Here is a 20,743-nt window from a genome sequence, read left to right as displayed (position 1 = left end):
ATCATCAATCCTAAGACTTACGAGCTTCTAGTAGGAAGAGTAAGGGGCATTATTAATAATGGGAGGGGAGGGCGACCGGCTGGGGGCCGGCGGGATCGAGCAACGATCGCGTATGGTTGGATGATTGAATGTTTGTTGTAGCGAATCATTTTCGCGGGATTGGAAACTGTTGCTTGTTTTTATTTGTTTGATTTGTGTGTCCTACTTTTCTGCTAAGGTTCTCTCCCCTTCGTCGTATCTACATCACAAAGCACACACAACACGCACACAACGCACTGGGAAGCGCAAAACGCATGAAGCGAGATAACTAAAAAAGAAAACATAGTTTTTATTGATGCACATGTTGAAGAATTGAATTTCCAACACGTGTTTCAACAGAAATGTAATAAGAGAACCGTAACTTAGCCCTAAAATGTTCACATCAAAAAAGTTGCAACTGTAACCGATACGATAGAAAAAGGTAGCGCACTATGTTTGAAGGTAGATAATATAGTATAACTAGTAATAGTTTCATTAATTGTTCACTTGCGATATTAATGATAGTAGCAATAGTGGTAGGTAATCGTAGTTGTAGCAGTAGTCGTAGTTGTAGTTGCAGTGTAGTGGTTTATCTGTTGCAGGTGGCGATAGTATCGATCGTACAAGTAATACACTTTAATCCAAAAGTTTTTGAAGAACCTCGCTCAGGGTCTCATACATCCATTATTTACATACACATATCACTCACAAAACATTTGGAGACGTCCGCGCAACGTCTTACCGCCAGCATGATGATGATGATTGGCAATGAATTGCTGTATGATGATTTTGCTGCAAATCATTTTTTTTAACTCCCAATTTGTTCATTTTTCTTTTTTTTTTCTTCTCACAGTGCTTTTTCCTTGCGTGTGCTTTCCCGCAATTCATTGCTCATTGAAAAGTCAAAACGATAGGAAATGTTGCTGACTAAACTGAAAAAATCGCTATCTTTTTTGTGACTTTTTCCAACTACTCCTACTATTACTATCGTATTATCTCATGTGTAAATCGAACCTTGTGAGCGGAAAACTATTTCTCCACTGGTTTCGCTATTTCGTAGGACTTTCTTTTTGTTTGCTTTTTTATACTTCTTTTTCCTATAAACTGTATCCTGATTCTCATGGATTTAACATTTTTAATGCTTCCACATAGCCATTCGTGCTGCCTATGATTCTAGTTTCTTTTTTTTCGATTTGTTATAATTTTCATTGCCCCTAGCTAGACACTACGTGTGAGGTTCTCTACCAATATCGCAACCGTTACGTATCCTCCAGTTCCGCCTCTTCCACATTCTCACTCCTTCCAGAGCTAGGTGCATGGGCAGAGATGTTTATGTTTACATCACGGAAAGGGATGTGTTTGGTGGGACACAGACCCATAATTCATTCATTCATACACGTGCCTCTCCTATTGGGCACGTTGGAAACATTATTAATTGAAAATTTGTTTCCAAGGAGGCAAGAAGTTAGATGACCACGATCAAAACAACCCGTGCCACGGAACTGAAACGCGATCGTTTTGAATAGAAAGCATAAGAAAATGAGCATGACGATTTTTTTTTTTTTTTGTTCAGTTCGATTTTTTTTTCGGAAAGGCACAATTCGACCATCCAAACTAGCAACAAACCGATGTTTGTGTTTGCTTTTTTCTCTTTTTTTAATACTCATCATGCGGCAACCAACGTGCGCTAGTGTTTTGAAGCGTCCAATGCTTCCCAGCGGGTGAAGGGGGCCCCACCAGCTGGACGTAAGGAAGATCCTATCGAACACAGAAAAACGAAGAGTCCACAACAGTCGGAAAACGTACAGACCATCAGCATGCCGGGCATTGGACATCGAAATGTCGATGTGAAAGTGATTGTGTACGGGGCAGTACGCGTTAAACCGGAGTGTAAGAGAATGTAGAACTATTAATAACGATACTAGTAACACAACGTAGTCTGACTAATCCTAGAAGAGTAATGATCGATGATTTAGCTTCGCTATTGAGTGAAAGTTAAAAAAACGAAAAAGAACGGGGCACTTAAATAATCTCTCGCCACTGTGGTCTACCACACCGTCCGTGTGTCTCTCGACAACCTGCGTTGATGCTGGGGGTGTATTCTCCCAAATACATATTTTTTTTTTTTCTTGGACTTTTGGCCTTTTGGGTTGGTTTGCGGCAGTATGGCCCATTCTACCCTCCTCTTTGTGGATCACAAACATTTTTGATGTTGTTGTTGCATCATTTGGTTAACAACCTACGATACGATGATGCACACAACTCCCTACTATCTCTATTTCAGTAGTGACAGTAGTAGTAAGACCGTCCCAGAAGGAACCCGCCCACCACCGATTGCTATCATCGTCCGTCGAGCGCGGCGCCCGATACCGTCACAACACTACCACCCGAAGAAAGTCCGAAATTGATCCCCGTTGGTCCCGTCGATCCAATGCCAGCACCACCAGCAACACCATCGCTGCTTATCAGCCTATTTTTGTCACCCGGTGAGTTGTTCTTCTTGCGCTTGGACGAACTGTGGGAGGACTTTTTGCCGTTGCTAGCACTACGAAAACAACTACTCCTAATTCCACACCTACCATCATCGTCGGCTATGTGGAACTTCAGATTACCGGCCGAGCCCAGCACAACACCAGCACTACTATTCCGGTTAGTGGCTCCAGTTAGCATGATCACATTCGAGCCTACCCCGGCAGGCAGCAGTTTCGTCGCGCCCATCGTCGGTTCGCTGAGCAGACTATTTTCGTCCTGTAAAATCATGTCGGCTGAACTATTTCGATTGCTACTGCTGCTATGCATGCTATTGTTGTTAAAACTACTCAGGACGTTCCCATCACCACCACCCCCACAGCCTCCTGCCATCGATTGGTAAGAGCTGGGACCGACGACCACGCCATGCATCGCCGATCGGTGGCGATGTTTACTACTATTGTGCCGCACCAGACCGCTGCTCGAGTGGAGGTGGTGGGCGGTGGTACTTAGGTGTTGTGTCCCACTATTGCCGTGAATATTGTTATCATTATTATTACTATTGTTCTGGCTGCTGTTCACCATCAAACCGTTCCCGCTTGCACTTTTCGTGAGGAGGCGTTCCGCGCTGGCACGATTGTACGGACCACCACCACCGCCACCACCCTTTCCGCCGACAGTCGGTTGGTGGTGCTGGTTCGACTGCTGATTAGGCGACGGTAGAATTACGCGACGATTGTTCATCTACCGAGAGGTAAAACAAACCGGCACATTGGGAACGTGCATCTTCCGCAAATGCTTCATCATCGTGTTGCGGGGCGCCGCTCGCTTATTACTTACGTTGTTGTAGTTGATCACCTGACTGTCGCCGATTGCGTTAGGATCGGACAGTTGTTGCTGCTGCTGTTGCTGTTGCTGTTGGGGCGGGTGCTGCTGGTGCTGGTGGTGCTGCTGCTGCTGGTGGTGGGCCATGTTGAGCATGTTGTTCTCCTCTATCAGCATGTCGTGTGAATGGGATGCTGTGGAGGCCAGATGGGCCGGCACCATCATGATCGTTGGGCCGGTAACGTTCTGTGTGCCTCCTTGCACGTCGTACAGTTCACCCGGGGGCGACTGGGTCAAGCCGGACGACGGCGAGGTATCACGGACCACCCTGCAGTTGTTGCAGCCGTCACCACCCCCATCGCTGTCCATACTCTCCTCGGACAGTTCTACGCTTGATGTGCTCGGTCTTCGGGTGTAGTAGACTCGGGTGTACGGGGCATGTTGCTGCTGGTGGTGGAGAACCTGCTGCTGTGGCTGCTGCTGCTGTTGCTGAGGTAAATGGCGTGTGTTTTGTTGTTGCTGCTGTTGTAGAATCGGTAGGTAGTGCTGGTCACTAATGAGCACCGTCGTTGACAGTGGTAAGCTGTTGTTGGTTGCCGGTTGCCGAATCAGTCTTCCCTCGAAAGTGTCCCGTATCCACTTGCGATACTCGATCACCTCGTCCGTCACGCGTATTATCCGGCCGAGTATACTCTGGCGGTTACAGTCATTCAGATTCTTGTCTATCGGCAGCACGGCTTGCATAAGTACGATATAGGCGTACTCAAAAGCTTGCTTCACGTGTAGTGCACCTAAAACGAGCAAAAATCATTATCAAATGTATTCTACATCATAATATTGTTTATTAATAGTTCAATATTTTCAATCATACGTAATAACAACGATGCAATATTATTTATATGAAACAACTCGATATCTCTCTGATCGTGGGAATATCAATTGATTAATTAATTGATGTTGTATGAAGTGTAACTTTTCCAAATCTTAATCAATGGAATAAACTTTCAGTTTAGTTTTTTTTTCAATTTTTCTGTTTAACACACATTTGTGACGATTGCAGACATTTCGTACAGAAAGTTTTTGTTTTTATAATATTTTTTCTTGTTAGCGTTTTGCAGTTTCATGCCATGTTTTGTAGCACATAGCACACATCTCGGAATTTTTCGGATCACGAGGATAAGCTTTGTTTAGCATGAATTATTATGGTTGTTGAAGTGTTGAAGAAAGTTGAAGGGTGCAGATTAATCTTTTTCCAACCAAAATTTACGATCGTTTATCTAATGGTTTAGCAACAAACTAGTTGCATATGAATCCAATCGATCGCTTCTGTTTTAGTTTGTCAGAGACAAAAGTCGAAATGAAAAACAAAGCCATGGTACCCCCCACCGTTGCATAGAGCAAGATGAAGATTTTCCTTCATCAATCACTATAACGGAGTCAAAATTGTATCCCCGCCGCAAATCGAACAAAGCCTCACGTTACGGTTTTGAGACCAAAGGAAATTACATATATCGATTCGCTACTGGTACGTGTTAAACGAAATGTAATGTCATGTGTCTCAGACTTCGTGGCGTAACGACCGTGTTGGTCATGCCTGCCCGTTAATGAGTTTACGAGACTTTTTACCCTATGTGTACGTAGATAGTCAGCCCTCTCGTACAGGGGAGGGTCCGATCTCGGTTGGGATTCGAACCCACGCCATCGAGGTGGTGAGCCCCGGCGCTCATGAAGTGGTTTTCTAACCGGCGCTACCGGTCGGGTGTCTTCAGCCGCATAGTGAATAAATTCGCTATAATATATCCCTTTAGACCTACCATATGATGAACGCCCAATGTCATTGCCAGGAGTCAATGGATCCTCTATGCACAGCAAGCTCGGCCGATGGCCATCGATCATTTCACGCTGCAGTTCCTCCTTCGGTATGTATCGTCCCGTTTTCACGCTTATTCCTGCACGAGCACAAACAAGATAAGCGTAACAACAATAAGCCGAAACTCAAACTTCCCAATTGGAGTCGGGTGAACGTACCGATTTTCATATAGTTAAACTTGCGCCCGTAAAGCTCGAAGAACTCGATCAGCAGCACACCGAGATTGGAAAAGCTGTTCGGCTTCCGGTGATGCTGCTGCAGGAAGCTGATGCACATCAGGATCAACGAGTAGGACGAGATACCACCGGTGAACACCTCGTTAAGGTCGCGCTGCAGCAGAAACTGCTTCAGCACTAGCACCAGCTTCTCCAGCACCGGATAGTCGCGCTTGTAGCCCTTGATCAACTTCGCCGACTGCACACCCGATTCCATGTTGAACGAAATGTCCACCTTGACCTGCGTCTGCCGGTCGGTCAGCTTCACGATTGGCACGGACGCTTTGTCCAACACCCGGACGGAGTTCGTTTCCGCGATGCCCTGGTTGATCAGCTCCATTTCGAGCGTCCGGAGGGGCAGCTTTTCCCACTGTCCGATCACAACCAAGTCTGTGGAACCGAAAGTGGGACACGTTAGTGGAACGGTGGTCATCATAGTTCGCGGATCGCAGCTACTACATACCGATATCGCTCGTTGGTAAGTAAAGCCCGGTGCGGAAAGAGCCGAACATCTCTACGCGAGCCGATGGCCAGAGATTCAGCACGATCTGTTCTATCCGGTTCACAACCATTACCCGTAGGCTGTGTTCGGTTGGGGTTGGGATCATGTGTGCAAAGAACTGTTCTATTTCTTGGTGTAATCTGTAGGTAAACATAAAATTAAAGAGAAAACTATTAATTGGGAAGGTAAAATGTAATTACTTTTGTTATCAACATAACAAACGAAACCATTTTTCGTAGAAGATATTTATTAATTAGGAGCTAACGGTCAATCAATCAACCAAGTAAATAGTGTTGCTTTGGAATATGTCATTTTTCGACCAATTCCCGTGTGCACCTCAATCTTTGTATCAACTAACTTCATAAACTCACTAAACAGAGCCTTCTCTGATCAGTCGCAGTGACGCTAGCAGGCTTCCTTTAATTTGTCACTAGCAGCACTAGCTACTTTTAAATTATATTTTCAAATCAAACATAAATGTCGGTTTAGTAAGTTAAACTAGGTATACTCCTTTTAAACCACAACGATAAACGATTGTCCCAGTCTCACATTTTAAAAGATCATTTGTTTGTTTTTCTGCTCTTCCACCGTTTCTGATACCTCGCCACCGGATGACCTTCGGATGGAAAATTTAAAACACGTTTTGCTCGGTGACTACACCATGCCACACATTCGCCAACACCAGACGGTGTGATAAACGACCGGATGATCACATCTCCGCAGTCCGGCTAATGCTGAACTGCGCCGGTTCTCATGCGCTAGAGGAGGAAGAATTCGACGTCTGCTATGACCGCTCCCTGCGTTCCCCAGAGTGTGTCGAACACTGATAGCTAGTGTGCAAAAGATTCGTACATTACACGCACCGAAAATACCAACATGGAACAATCATGAATGGTTATTGTAAACGGAGAAGCGCGACCGGGAATGTTGACCACGCGGCGTTCGGCGACGACCTTTGCTTTGTGTAGGGAACCATTTTCATAAACAAACCTCCTCGGCATGCTGGCCCGCTTTGGTGCGCTGGCAAGTTACGAAGCAAAATGTTGCAGGCCAGAAAAAATTCAACTACTGATGATTCACAGACGCAAGAAGCGGCTCTTACGCAAGCGGCGATCGCGTAATTCCTTATTTTTTAAAGCATTACAGTGAGTCCTCGTAGAACGAACGGTGCACGCGTCTGTCCACTCGCCAGTTCCAATCTTTTCGCGAATAGTTCCCTCAACCGTCCGAGGTGGTACGAGCGTCGGTTCCAATATCGTACAAAACGATCTTAGCGCCATGTAAGGTATCAAGAGGTACGCGATCATACCGCACACGAAAGACATTTAAGATCGAACTTAATTTGGGCTTTTCGTGGAAATGAGTACGCTTTCATTCTACCACGGGTTGTTTTATATCAAAAATGTTAATTAAAATAACTGGGACACATTAATACGTCAATATTTTTGGCATTTGTGCAATCTGTGTTTAAAATCATCAGTTCAATCATGCCTCGCGTTTTTTTATCAAACTACCTTCTGACCCCATAATCAACATTTAAGCGATAGCGAAAAAGCGGTAAACCGTAAGCCTACGTTTTTTCCGCTATCTACACCAATTTATCACACGCGGCCAAAACGGGGAATTTTCAGCGTCAGGCGAAACAGGTAGCTTTGCAGCATTCGAGGCCACCTGTTCATTTAATTACACCGTTGCGCGAAAAGGTACGAACAAATGATACCGCCACTTTGGCCATCCGAATCAAATGCTGGCTAAAAATGAGATTTGTTTTGTTTAACAGCGATTGTCGAATTAGGAACATTTGATTTGATGTAAAGTAATTATACCAGGTAAAAGCCCGGATTGCAGTTTCTTTACACCTTCTCCCATCGAGGGCCAATCCCAGTGGTGCATCTTTATGTATCGCACAGTTCATTTCAAGCTTTTCTGATTGATCGTTCTCCGATATCATCCAAAACCAAACTTTCCGAATTATTTGTGTTAATCAAATACAGTTTAACATATTTTTCTCACTTTCTCTCCTGTTTCCTCTATCTTTCTTCGCGCTAGAAAAAAAAACCGGCTAGAGGTTTCCTACGAAATAATTAATTATTTATCAAGCACGGAAGAACCGTCATATAAAACGCAAACGGAGTAGCGCAGCGGGCTCTGGCCCGTTTCGACGAGCGAGCAAGCGAGATATTGGGAGATAAAATCGTTGCAAAGTGGTTAAAAAATTAAAAGAAGGGAAAGAGTTGCGGAGAAAGCCACCACGCCGAAACGGAGCAACGTCAAACGAACGGCCGCCTTCATCGTCGAGCAAAGTGCATACAACGTCGTCGTGTGTCTTTCGTTGTCGGCCGTTCAATTGCTTCCTTCTTGCAGCGTCCATTGTGTGCCACAGTGAAACATAAAAGCTAGCGAACCACACACAAGAAGCAGCAATCGCGGAATCGCGTTCCAAAAAAGTAAGGCCACACCAGTTTACACTCTTGGGCTAAAGATAAAAAGAGAGAGAGTGAAACAAAAGAGAGCGACCGACGGGGCAAGCCCTAATGCAGACCATAAATAAAAATGGTCCAGTGATTAGGCAGTGCACGTCAAAACGAAAGCATTGCATCCATTCACACAATGCGTTTCCGGCCGGCGATATGCGACGCCAGAGACGATGACGACGTGAGTTTGTGTGCATTTGGCGTGTCTAACAACTGGCCAATGGTTAGGTGGATAGGATAGAAACTTGCACAACAAAAACCACACGGTAGCAGTTCCTACAAATGCATTTTACGGTAAATAGTTTATTTGTGATTTTATTTGAACCCATTGTAATGTTTGATTGCCCATATTTTTTGGGACAACTTAGAAAATAGAAAATAGCAAATGCAAAAATGTTCATCCTTTATCGTGTAAAAATATTTGCAACTGAAATGGTCATGTATATATTCTTCTACTACTTTCTCACAGAACACAGAGAAACAAAAATCCTCTCTAGAAGCAGAAGGATGTTTATCCTAACAACAAACCGAAGTGAAAAAAAAATAAACAAAGGACAAACGATTGGATGAGAAATGTGAGCCAATGTGTCGAATCCTGCTCGCACGGCAGCGAGTGACGTTGAACGGTGGGAATTAGCGGCCAAATAGGAAGTGATAACGCCTTAACAAGATCATTGGTGGTTCGCGGTATGCGACAGACGTATTCGCGATCGAAGTCAAATTGCAGTGTTTCTGCTATGCACGGCGGGGGAAAGAAAGCAAGCGGGAGCACAAACACTGAAAACACGATAATATTATGGCATCCGAAGAAGACACGGGCGCAGCTGGATAAACACATGTCCCCCCCCGTTGGCCAATGTCTGGGTGCGCGGAGAACGCAACACGGCCCTGCAGTGTTGACTGTTCGCGGGCGAACGGTAATAATTCCGCTAACCGACGACCGCTTACAACCGTCACACACTGGAACATCAACAAGGCTTCCCTTTGACGTCCGACAACGGCGTGATGGGGTATTTTCCAGCGAAAAGAAAAAAGTACAAGACCAACCGATGTTGTTCTAAGCGGTGCATTCTTCGCATTATGAAGTGTCACGAATGTGCATCCTGGTTATGGTTTGTACAAGTTTTGATGGAGTAACTTAGGTGGACTCGCGAAACCGGAAAACGGGCCAAACCAAAACTTTCACTCGAGGAAACTGTAAAAACAATCATGCAATGACACGCATCAAACCCCGAAAGCCGCGGCACCACAACTTATGCATCCCCCCCCACCAAACACCCCTTTTTTCCTCCTTCTAGGCAAAAGGGTGGTTGGTTGCCGACCATTAGAAACCATGCAGCAGAGGCTAAAGTTAATGAAAACTGCATGAACACGCCAAGACCCTCCGAGGGGGCCCACTACACACCACGTGGGTTTGGTGTTCCTCATGAGTGCAAACCGGCGTTCCTGGAAGCAGTACCATCACACACTCGTGACTTACTCTCCCTCAATTCGGCCCCAACGGGGACGGGGTGGGATGATTGGCGGTCGGGGACTCGCCGTTCGTACCGGATCGTTAGGCACACACAGGGCAGCGCGTAGAAGCGAAGCGTTTCAATTATTACACTTAACAGCACTCGTCCAAAACCAAAAGCTCCCTGTAATTGCCTTCTACATCGGGGCCAATTATGCACACCACCGTCCGCCCCACCATTCGCCACCCGGTATATAGGCATCGCTGATGAAGCTTCCCGCGCGCCGTCTAGTGACACGCCACGTGACCGGCCCACTCTCTTTCCCCAACCCAGCGGAAACTGGATGGATGAAGGGTGAAAAAAAAAGTAAACCCGGTAAACAATGAAGAAAACATATTTGCTACCCTTGCTATCACAGCAAAATCTAATTCCAACAGAACATCCATGCATGGATGTAAACGATGGTCGAGCGGAGGTCAGCATTTAGTCCCACGCGTCACAATGTGATACACGTTGGCCATCGGCACAATTTGTTGGTCAGTTAAGGCAGGATCAAGAACGCTCTAGTCTACCGGATTGACCGATAAAGATAAACGGGAAGTAAAATGCACCTTTTGAGGGCGAAAAAACTCAGTGATAACATTTCAAAAACAAACTCATCCCCAATAAACTGTTTAAAATTATTATCATATCAAATTTAGAAGACAAGCACGCATTTAGAAGAAACATAATTGTTCATATCAATGATGTTAAAATGCTTATTTGGCCACGTAACCCAGAGAGTGAGTGTCTGACCAACTCTGCTGTTTGATGATGTTCCGGTTTGTTTTCGAAGATCTTTTAAACATATTCATTTTTCACATTGAACGCTATTGTGTGTGTGACTATTTTACTGTAGTTAATTCTACACATTCAGATATTATTTTTTAATTTTACAGACAGGCAGACAATGCTAATAACGATTTGCTGTTTAACACTAGAATCCAAATTGGGGTCATTTTGACCCCAACGCAATTTCCGATTTTAACATCTCGAAAACGGCTGAATATTTTCCACAAAAATAAGGTTTTTCTTAAAATCCAAAGCTACAATCATTCCGAGCTAGCGGAATGATGAAGTGGATTAAAAAATTTAAAAACGCCAAAAGATTAATCAACAATTGTATTAAAAAGTAACAGTTTACGGATTTGAAAAATCTTCAAAAACAGTGAAGGTATAGCGTTTTAAAAATAGGGGTCGAAATGACCCTTACAAAGCATTCGGGGAAGATTCAGCAATAGTATTCTAGTGTTATTGTATACTAAGCTTTATCACTAGATATCTTTCCACATCTTTGTAGTAGTCGGAACTATTTTTTTCCATCTAAGAGCAGGGCTTTTTGTCCAAAACCAATGGCAGTTAAAGTGTTGACCAAGAAACACTGCAAAAACTAGCTGTCTAGCTGTTGGGCAGTTGAACAATATTAGCAGAATCTACAGACATCTTTCATCGCCGAAAACCAACATTGATCTCGACAGACGAAGAAACCGGATATTTACTGATATTTGTAAATGTTTTAGCATAATCTCAAACGGAACATTGGTGACAATCAAACCTATCGTGCACACCACGGCAAGATGAGGACAGTGTCTAGCTAAAATATGCACCCAACACCAACAACAGCCACCATTCTCCTTTCCCCCGCCCCTTCGAACGTCGCTTCGTGACTGCCAGAGTTCAGCCAGCGTGACGTCACAATGCCGACCACATTCTGCCGGTCGCAGAGTGGCCGTTGTCGCGCGCGAAACGAGATCATATCGTTTCCGGTTCATCAAAACGACAAGGACGGCGGACGCGGCTGACAGCGGGCACGACGGAAGAGTGCTTGTGTGTATGTGTATTCGTGAATGGGCCACAGAGTTAGATGGATGGATGGATAGATAGATAGAACCGAACCACCGATATGGTGGATCATCTCTAATCGTGTTTGTTTCGCTTCGGACGATCGCATACGAAACGATCTCGGTGACACCACACAACTGCCACCACTATCAGGAGGGAGGAGGTGTGGAGAAGCAAACCCATCGGGAGCTGTTGTAAATGCGACAACGCACTATGCCAAATACATTTTATAATCTCACGTCTCGGACCCTTCCCCTCCCTCCCAACCCCACTCAACTATCCTTCCGCCTCACGACGGGACGACATATTTTCGCGAAACAATTCTCGTCGAAAAACAACACCACCGTAACGCCCGGTAAGGTGGGTTGGCTGGTGGGGGGGCAGGGGGCCGGTTGCTGCGACCATTTTGCAATGACACTCAAACTGTCACCTTCTATCTCTCGGGGGCCGTCGTTTTGAAGTACATAAAAATAAGGTTGGTTTTTACAACAACCCATGGCAAGTATGATTTTATATTCTTGGCCTACAGTTGGGAGCTCGGCCAGTTTGGTAAATAGGTCAACATCGTTTCTTTCGAAAAAACACACGCATCCTCCACTTCCGTGAGGCGTGAGGTAATGTTTTTTATCTCCTACAAGTGTTCCACGATAACGAACCAGTGGTGTATTATGCAATTTCATACATTAATCCACCTGGCCGTTGATAATTTTAAAATATTACATAACTGGGTAGACTCCGCTAGTGGGACGGGGATAATTGTACGTGTTTTCGAAGTGTTCTGAAGGAACAACTCAAGTACATCGACGCCTACAAAAAAAATATATATATAGGAGAGTCGGTGGGAGATAAAGTTAAAATTTGGCCATGGTGCCTGTCAATGATACTCTACTGCATAGTCAAGATGACGATAGTGGTAGCGGTGGTGGTGGTGATGGTGGTGATGCTGGGGGTTTATTTACTCATCTGATTAGCTCTGCTGCTTTTGACGTTACCGTGTACCAAACAATTTCAACCTAGCTTCTCCTAGCAAACCGCGCTTTTAAGACGTCAATCGGCAAATTTCTAAATCATCGCAATCCCATGCAGAGGGAAACACGAAAAATTGATAGTGGTAAACGATAGTGATACACAGGCTGAGACAGTCCCTCTTAGTGGATAGCTGCCTCTTAGCAACGTAAGATGATTGATCTAATGCCTCACTGTTTATACGTGTAGTCCTATAAATGCATTTTTTTGCAATGCATGCAAGTCTTTTTAGTCGATAGATCCTATACTGTCAAATTTATTTATTTTGTGTTCGAGTATGCTTTCATTTTTAATCTTCATTTAATAGGATCAAAATTTAGTATTATTTTATTAAACCGTATCTGATCTTTTCTTTTGCCAAATTATATTTTAAAAACAGTTCACTGCAACTGAAACTCCAGTATGTAAACAAAGGTTTTTTTAACACTAGCACTGCTGGACCTTCCAACTGGAACCTTCCAACCCCAATATTTTTTTTAAGGTGAAACGTGTCTATCGAACTTTGTGCATGACTTTTACACACTTTTTTGAAATGTTCATTTATGTAACAAATATGTAACAAATAAAAACAAAATTTTGTCATTGCAAAAATAATGTTATGAACAACTTTAACAGGACAAAATAGAAGTGTAAATAAATGTATGAGCTAAATCAAACTCGTATAGAGTACATATGCTGCAACATCAAAAATATTGAAAAATGTATCTCGTACGCTTCAACGAAAAAAATATAACTTCACATCATGTTTCCTTTCCTCATGTCTGCGGTAATGGCTCCAGCGCCACCGGCGGGCGTTAAAATGAGAAAAATCGAATCAAATCGAAATGAAATCGTTACCACAAATAGTCGATCGTGACAGGGCGGCGTTGGTTATTAAATCCTATACCGATTATTGATCGATTATTGATTTTAAATGCATCTCGCTTGATCTCACGGCCTCCAAATACTTATGACGCAAACGAACATTGGAGCATGTTTTGTCCAGTTAAATACCAAGTTGGGTAAGTAAGGAAGAGGAGGCTGAGAAAAATAGGACGTCCAAAGTGGAAGCAAACCAAAAAAAGAGTGTACGGTAAGTAAAGCAGTGTTAGATTTCCCACAGCATTAGCTGCCACATGCTAATGATAAGGGAGCACATACAGACGCGGACGCGCGTCTTGTTAGTGAAGCGATCGTCGATTTGGAAACGTTGCAAGGACGGGCCAAACGAGGTGCACGGGACAGTTCGGGTGTATCATTGCCAACTGTATCACGATCTCGAACCGACCCGTAACCGGTAGTGGGACACTGAAAAATGAAAGCACTATCGTATTTCACTTCCAACCAGTGTGAATTGAATTCAAGGAAGAAACGGATTTTCAAATGGGCTTCTAAAAGTTCACAACCCAAACATTTAACGCGCCAGCAGAATGAGGAAAGCTGCGTTGCCTCGGGACAAATGTTTGCGAGAGCACGGTCGCTGCAAACTGGGCCCCCGTAGCGGTGAATCGGAAACGCGAACAGGTCCGCAAAACCACCAACGCGCGCGCCACCCCTGCTGATTATAGAACCCGGCGCGAAATAATCCGCGTGCGCACGAGCTGCTAATCTTCTGACATTTTCCCACTCTTCTTCCGCGGCTTCTTGCGTACGGCACTGGCACGAGACAGCCGCCGACACCGTCAAGAAGATTGGGGTAGCAACAGCAGGGCCGGCCGATCAAGCCGAAGGTTGGGAGAAAAACAAGAAAAAGAGCAAGACCCGACACAAAAACTGCAACACATACGGGCGGGCGCATGCATGGGATGATGAGCATGTAGCGGCGGCACTGGGGAAGGGAATGTGGGTAGAAAAAAAGGAAAAATAAACGCACAACTGGATGATATTAAAAGATGGAATGTCATACGCCATCCACCACCACCACCACCAGCACCGGGGGAAGACCTTGAGAACGCGAGATCAGTCAGCACTCGGCGTGGAAGGAGGAACCATACTAAACGTCGTTCGACCAAAAGGTTAAACACAATGTATGTATGGGAAAAGAGCGTGCCAACATTTGCGCAAAACATAAAAATCATTGATTTCTATATTGATAAGCGGGAAGGTTGACGAATTGGTTCACTTCAGTGTTAGATAAAGATTTCAATACTTAGGTAATATTAAATCTGGAAAGTTCTTATTACCACAGCGACACTACTGCTGACAAGAGGATCACAATAAAAGATAAGGAGATGGAAGTGATGCTACAAATGTGAGGATAGATATACTTATAACACAAACTAACATTGGAGCCTGTTTTGACCGGTTAAATACCAAGTTGTCTAAATGCTAAAGTGATTTGAAAATGTTAAGTGCCATCTATCCTTCTTCTTTTCTGGGGGGAATTTCACAACAAATGTTTTCTCCAGCAAACTTTTAAATAGGGTCAATAACAAAGAAATGGACAAGCAACTTACGGTAATGTTTTTAATCAAACCAAATTAAGTGCGTCACAAGCACGATACTATTAATTAGTCGTAATATATCATACACTCATTCAGAAGAGGGAAAACCAAACCCCAGCGAGATGAATTATCACAGTCACATGCGGCCTTATCGGTGCGTACGTAGTAGGCATTACAAGCTATTACCCCGCAAAACAAGTGCCGCGTGTTTTGCGGCCACAATTTACACCATCGCACAACAAAAAAAAACAACAATTGTATAATATCACGATCCGTCTTATCAGTGGCAAAAGCTGAACACAAAACAGTGGGTGCATCCTTTCCACTCTCCCCGTGTGTGTGCTTGTCCGTGAAGGAACATTTGGCTCTCTTGCATCTGGCAACCAATCTCTACAGAACTTCACCCAAATTCACCGTTTCTCGTAGCAGTTGGAAATTGGGGAACTTCATTGATCTGTTCAATAATGCGCAAAACGTTCGTGCCATGCACGTTTTCGATTGTACCAAGCTTGATACAAGTGGCAATAGAAGTATTTTGATACAGTTCTTCATCCAGAGCAGTGAAATTTCTTCTTACAACATCCGCTACCAACCGGACTGGTGGTGCTGGCCACTATCAGCACCGAAATGTGATGAAACAAGAGGTGCATGCACACATTCGCGTCATTTTTCTTTGACTGCTACAAAGGAACATAGGAGTGGTCATAGGCTACGTCGTGATACAACAGTGGCGAAGGTCAGGAGGGTATAAACACCATCACAACATACCGAAAATGTTTTATTTTCTTTCTTTTAAGTCGTTCCTCCTCTCGCGGTCCCCACATTTACCCGCTTATTCTTATCCACCCGATGCCTTACAATGATTCTTTATGCCACAACAAACCAACATCCTCCTCCAACAATTTGCTCCTACATACAGTGCTAGTCACAAACTGCGTTTCATTTGCGCACCCGTTATCCGCGCCACGGCTTCAAAACATGAAACCCCGCTACCCAAAAGTTCCTCATCGCCCAACGGGAAGAAGTACGAGACACGACCACGTCTGTAGCCAGCTGTTAACACCCTACAACTCTCGCGACCGTCATGTAGTATGAACTTGAAAATAAGGGGGGGCGAGGGAAAAATATCTGTAAGCAAAATTTGGAAGGAAACGTCGCAGTTAACCGAAAAATTTGGACCTTCCGGAGAGGGCCGGCAAAAAATAATAACACAAACTGGACAGCCAATGTTCCAGCCGTTCAAAACCACCCAGCGGACCGAGATAAGATAAAAGAAGCGTAATATTTTCGTTCCACACAAGCGCGGATAACCACGGCCACCACCTTCATATACGAGTTTCAGTGCCATATTGCAGAGACTTGGCGAATCTGCACTGGCATTACGAACGTTGGAAAGGTGTTAGAGCTGCGGAGAAAGAATTAACCCTTTTTTAAAGGGCGTACTCCGGGCATGATCTCCCACTTACCCGACAATGCCTCGACCGTACTTGAAGCCCGGCGGCCGCCAGGGACATCCGCCGTGCACGCCGATCAGTCGATGCTGCTGCTTGTTCATGTTAAATGTGCTGGCCTTGTTGTCGGTCATCATACTGCCCAGTTTCTTGCGCACCGGATTGTAGTTCTTCTCGCTGCTGACTAGACCGCCCCCGCTGCCACCCTTGCCGGCCCCATTCGGGCCTCCATTGCCGCCCGCACCGGTACCACCACTCGTTATCATCTCGCCTCCGTTCGCACCACTGCTGGTGATGTTGATATTGTTGTTGGTGTTGCTACTACTATTGCTCCCGTTGTTGGCAGTGGTGGTGCTCTGGTTGGTTCCGTTTCCGCCACCCGCCATTACGGGTGCGTTACTGCCACTGGTTGCGAGGGCTGCGTTACCACCACCGCCGGCGTTTGGAGGGCCGGTGCTAGCGTTACTGTTGCCGATCGTTTTACCGTTTCCTTCCACACCGGTGGGGGACGTTTGCTGAAGATTGCTGTTGTTGTTGTTGTTGTTGTTTTGCTCGCCTGCACCACCACCGGCGCTTCCTCGGGGACCCTTGGGGCCCTCCGGTCCACTTCCACCGTTGCTGCCCGGGCCGTAGTTGGCGTTCAGCGAGTACAGTTCAGAGTTCGTTTCCCAGATTCGCAGCCAGACGGCCATCGATGGACCTTCCTGCTCCTCCTGGTACCATGCGACAGCCGGATCCATAGTGTGCCCTTTGCTAGCACGCCGAGGGAAATGATTTCCCCCTTGGTCCGTAAGAATACGAGCACAAAAACCACACCGTCGTCTTTTGGTGAATCTACTTTTCTGCCACGTACGGAACAACTATCGGATTCCTTTTTCGTTTTAATTCCACTATGCCGAACCCAAACTTTCGGTTCAACTTCCTACTTCCAGACGTTGGATATGTGCACCAATGATAAACAACTCTATCACTATGGGTCCCTTACGTATGCACCAAACGAATTCCGCTAATGCTACTTACTTTCTACACAACTGAACTTTTGCTTATCAATAATGGAAATGTGTAGCCTACGTGTAACCGAGAGTAATAACTGGTAGATATAACTTTTTAAAACTACACACATATACACAGCACAAATTTGGCCGTTAAACTTTGCCGCTGCAGACACAACACTTTTCGCGCTTAATATGTCTACTTTTAGCTTATATGATTTCACACACGTGTATCACATGATTAACTATATATATTTCGATTGTGAAACACTCTGCCCTTGTTTTAAGCTCTAAATGGAATAAGATTGAACCGTCACTTGCGTAAGGAGGAAACTCCGGAGCGCTGAAGCGTGTAGAAAGCTTCTGCTCGTCGCACCACCTTGCCTTCCAACCGAGCACGCACCGTACTAGCCGTTATCCCTCGTAACACGGTGCGGTCGATGGTGCCTGGAGTAAACCAGCTACGAGGATCGATCCGTTGTTGTGAACCAAGGAATGGGGCGACACCCTTCTTAGCGATGTGCAACGGATTGATAGGATGATCGAGAGTAAAATTTTGACGATTTAACCTCTCTTCTGATCGTACGTAGTATTTCCACTGTCCTCACCACACAAGATCCCAAATGACCGCCGTCAGAATAAGGATGGAATCATTTTACAGATACTGTTGCGTTTTCCACTCTTGCGAAAAAAGGCTTTTCGCTACGAAATCCAATCTTCCCAAGGTGGAAAATGGATGGAATCCACCTGTCCCACCACTTTCGGGCCTTTGCTACGATCTAGTCGGTAATGGGCTGGGCTGATGTCTGATTTTTCCTTTATCGTGTTCTTAACGTGTTGGGATCGTTTCGCCACGAATTCCCAACTCGCTCGATGTATTCGTTCTTTCGCTGCTTGCGAGTAGAACAAGTGTGGCGGATGTGGAAGCGCGATCGGCTCGCGTGAACAACTTTCAGGGTCGTCGTGGCGTACGTTCGAGCAAACCTGTTGGGTCGAACTGCGCTGCTGTAGACGCACAACACACCACGGGTTGCTGCGTTTCGGCTACCCGTTTGCTTAGCGCGCTCGTTTCCTTCGATACGTGATCCCGGTCACTAGGCTGATCACTGCTGCTGCTTCTGCTCCAATCCTTCTCTTTTTCCTCCTTCAGGAACTTACACCCAATATCATTCCTTTAACTATTCGTGACGATACAGCTGCAGAGAGAGGGAGAGAATCAGAGAATAAAAAGTAAAAATGAATTGATTATTCAGAACACTTCGGCGCGTTATGGGGCGAACTGTTGCATGAAAAGTGAATGTTTTGAGTCTAGGATTGGGTATCTTGCAAGTGCACACGGCAGACATCATATCGAATCGTGGAGTTGCCGGCATCATGCTTTTTCAGAAGTCGTTTTACTTCACGCACTTCGGCAGCTTCGTTGCCGAGCGATCCATGACAAACAGGTTCAACTATTTTTCAATGCCGACTACTAGATCTTTTGGTGTTGTTTTTTAAAAGCCTTCCCCCAAGTTTGCCTCCCGGCGATTGACATGAGCGATGGGGGCAAGACAGTCTTCAGCAAGAGATAAAACATCCAACGGAGGGCTAGGACAAATTATCCACGAAAATACTCATATCGATGATCGATTCGCTGAACGTAGTTAAGCCTTCTACTACCACGCCCCACAGTTGTCGTCCTATCGTAGTTTTGTTAATTACCCTCCAGGGCATTCTTTTGCTAGACTTTCGTTAAATTATAGTGATGAGCTGTGATCATCCTTGCAATACATATGTCTTTTCATTTCGCCTCATACTGTACTATCTCGCGCAAGCATCCGACACTTCTATCATCCATGCTAAACGTATGGCAAAAAGAACCATGTACATCTCTCGCTTTACCACCCGCTAAAAATATGTCGATCCTTCTCTCCCTTCTCGTTCTTTCTAACAACCCGCAGCACATGGGGCAGACATTCACGCCCCGCGGGACACCTTCGACCGTCTCTTCTGCACCAAATCTTCACACTCCTCTTCTGTCCACTACACATCTGCTCTTCTATTTCCAATACTTTTTACCCTATTTCAGCACTGCACAAGGTGCCGTGGCGGCGCCATCTCGTCAACTCTTCCTCAATGGGGAAGGAAAGAATCACACCGGAACACCAAGTGGAAAAGAATAACAAAACTGCACCACAATTTTCAACACACGGTCTACCCAATGGCCGTCTCAACTGGCTGGCTCTACTTTGACACTTTGCAGCCACATTCTTCCCCAGCAAGCGCTACGAAAATCCGTCATGTTTCAATGCATTCGCCTCATGCGAATGATAGTTCTTGTTCTGCCACCCGCTCGGGCTGCCTTCGCGCCTGGTGCGCGCACATCCTTCGGGAGATACGAAATATTTCTACTTTTATCGAATCGAACAGCACCACCATCGGGAGAACTTTTCATTCGTCTAATTGCACCACGATCAGTTAGTTTTCTTCCGAACACCGTTTCGCCATTTCGCTGTTCTCATGGGTTTTTATTAAATCTCAAAAACAACGACATGAAGTGGTATAGAATCGCTAAAAAAATTTCCTCACCTTCGCACTAGCCGTTCGACACGCACACCTTTGGCACACAGATGAAACTGCTCTACACTTCGGGTGCTAGTTTGATCACTGTTGGACAGTCCTTTTCTTCACACGCAGTAGAATCCTCGAAGTTTGGCCCGTTCGAAGGGACACGAAATCCGGAAAGGTTTCCCTTTTCTAACAGTCAGTGATTATTTCACGATCACGCCTATCTTTTCTAAAAATTAGGTGCACGCACTTTCGATTCCCGGATCGTCGCAGCCGCAGTCGTCGTTGGAAATGGCGAGCCGAAAATGTCTCGTCGAATCAGTGTTGCGAGGTCGAAGCTGGATCGTCTTTGACAGCTCAGTCGCCTTGGTTTGGTTCGGTTTTGTTTATACTCCGTAATCCGCAGATGTAGGTGTGCTATGTTTGCCCAACTCAGGTCTAAGGTAGCTTCAAATCAATTCATTTAAACCAATTTCACTTAAACTAGTTTCGATCGGTCATTCCCATAGTGGGCATTTAAAGGGACAGCTTGAAAACAAAACAAACCGCCCTACAATCGTATATTGCTGCACATGAGCTCATGAGTTTAACATTTT

The 20,743-nt window shown here is 45.2% G+C and overlaps 1 protein-coding gene across 2 annotated transcripts; it reads right to left on the bottom strand.

Annotated features, from left to right (window-relative positions):
- Positions 1-767: 767 nt before the first annotated feature.
- On the bottom strand, positions 768-20,437 carry LOC131272712 (non-canonical poly(A) RNA polymerase protein Trf4-1-like). Of its 2 annotated transcripts, XM_058274546.1 has the most exons (8): positions 20,169-20,437; positions 17,625-18,796; positions 16,624-17,530; positions 5,861-6,039; positions 5,341-5,787; positions 5,127-5,261; positions 3,328-4,103; positions 768-3,231 (listed from the first exon to the last, which is right to left on the bottom strand). In XM_058274546.1, exons 3-8 carry the CDS (start codon positions 17,346-17,348, stop codon positions 2,359-2,361), a joined length of 3,135 nt encoding a protein of 1,044 aa, XP_058130529.1. In that variant the 5' UTR covers positions 17,349-17,530; positions 17,625-18,796; positions 20,169-20,437; the 3' UTR covers positions 768-2,358. The 2 variants fall into 2 exon arrangements, with proteins under 2 accessions (XP_058130529.1, XP_058130527.1); XM_058274544.1 differs by having other exon boundaries at positions 16,624-18,796.
- Positions 20,438-20,743: the final 306 nt, after the last annotated feature.

The sequence above is a fragment of the Anopheles coustani genome, chromosome 3, assembly GCF_943734705.1.
Source record: "Anopheles coustani chromosome 3, idAnoCousDA_361_x.2, whole genome shotgun sequence".
Taxonomy (NCBI): Eukaryota; Metazoa; Arthropoda; class Insecta; order Diptera; family Culicidae; genus Anopheles; species Anopheles coustani.
Note: the sequence above shows the minus strand (reverse complement) of the source record. Positions and strands in the feature narration are given on the sequence as shown.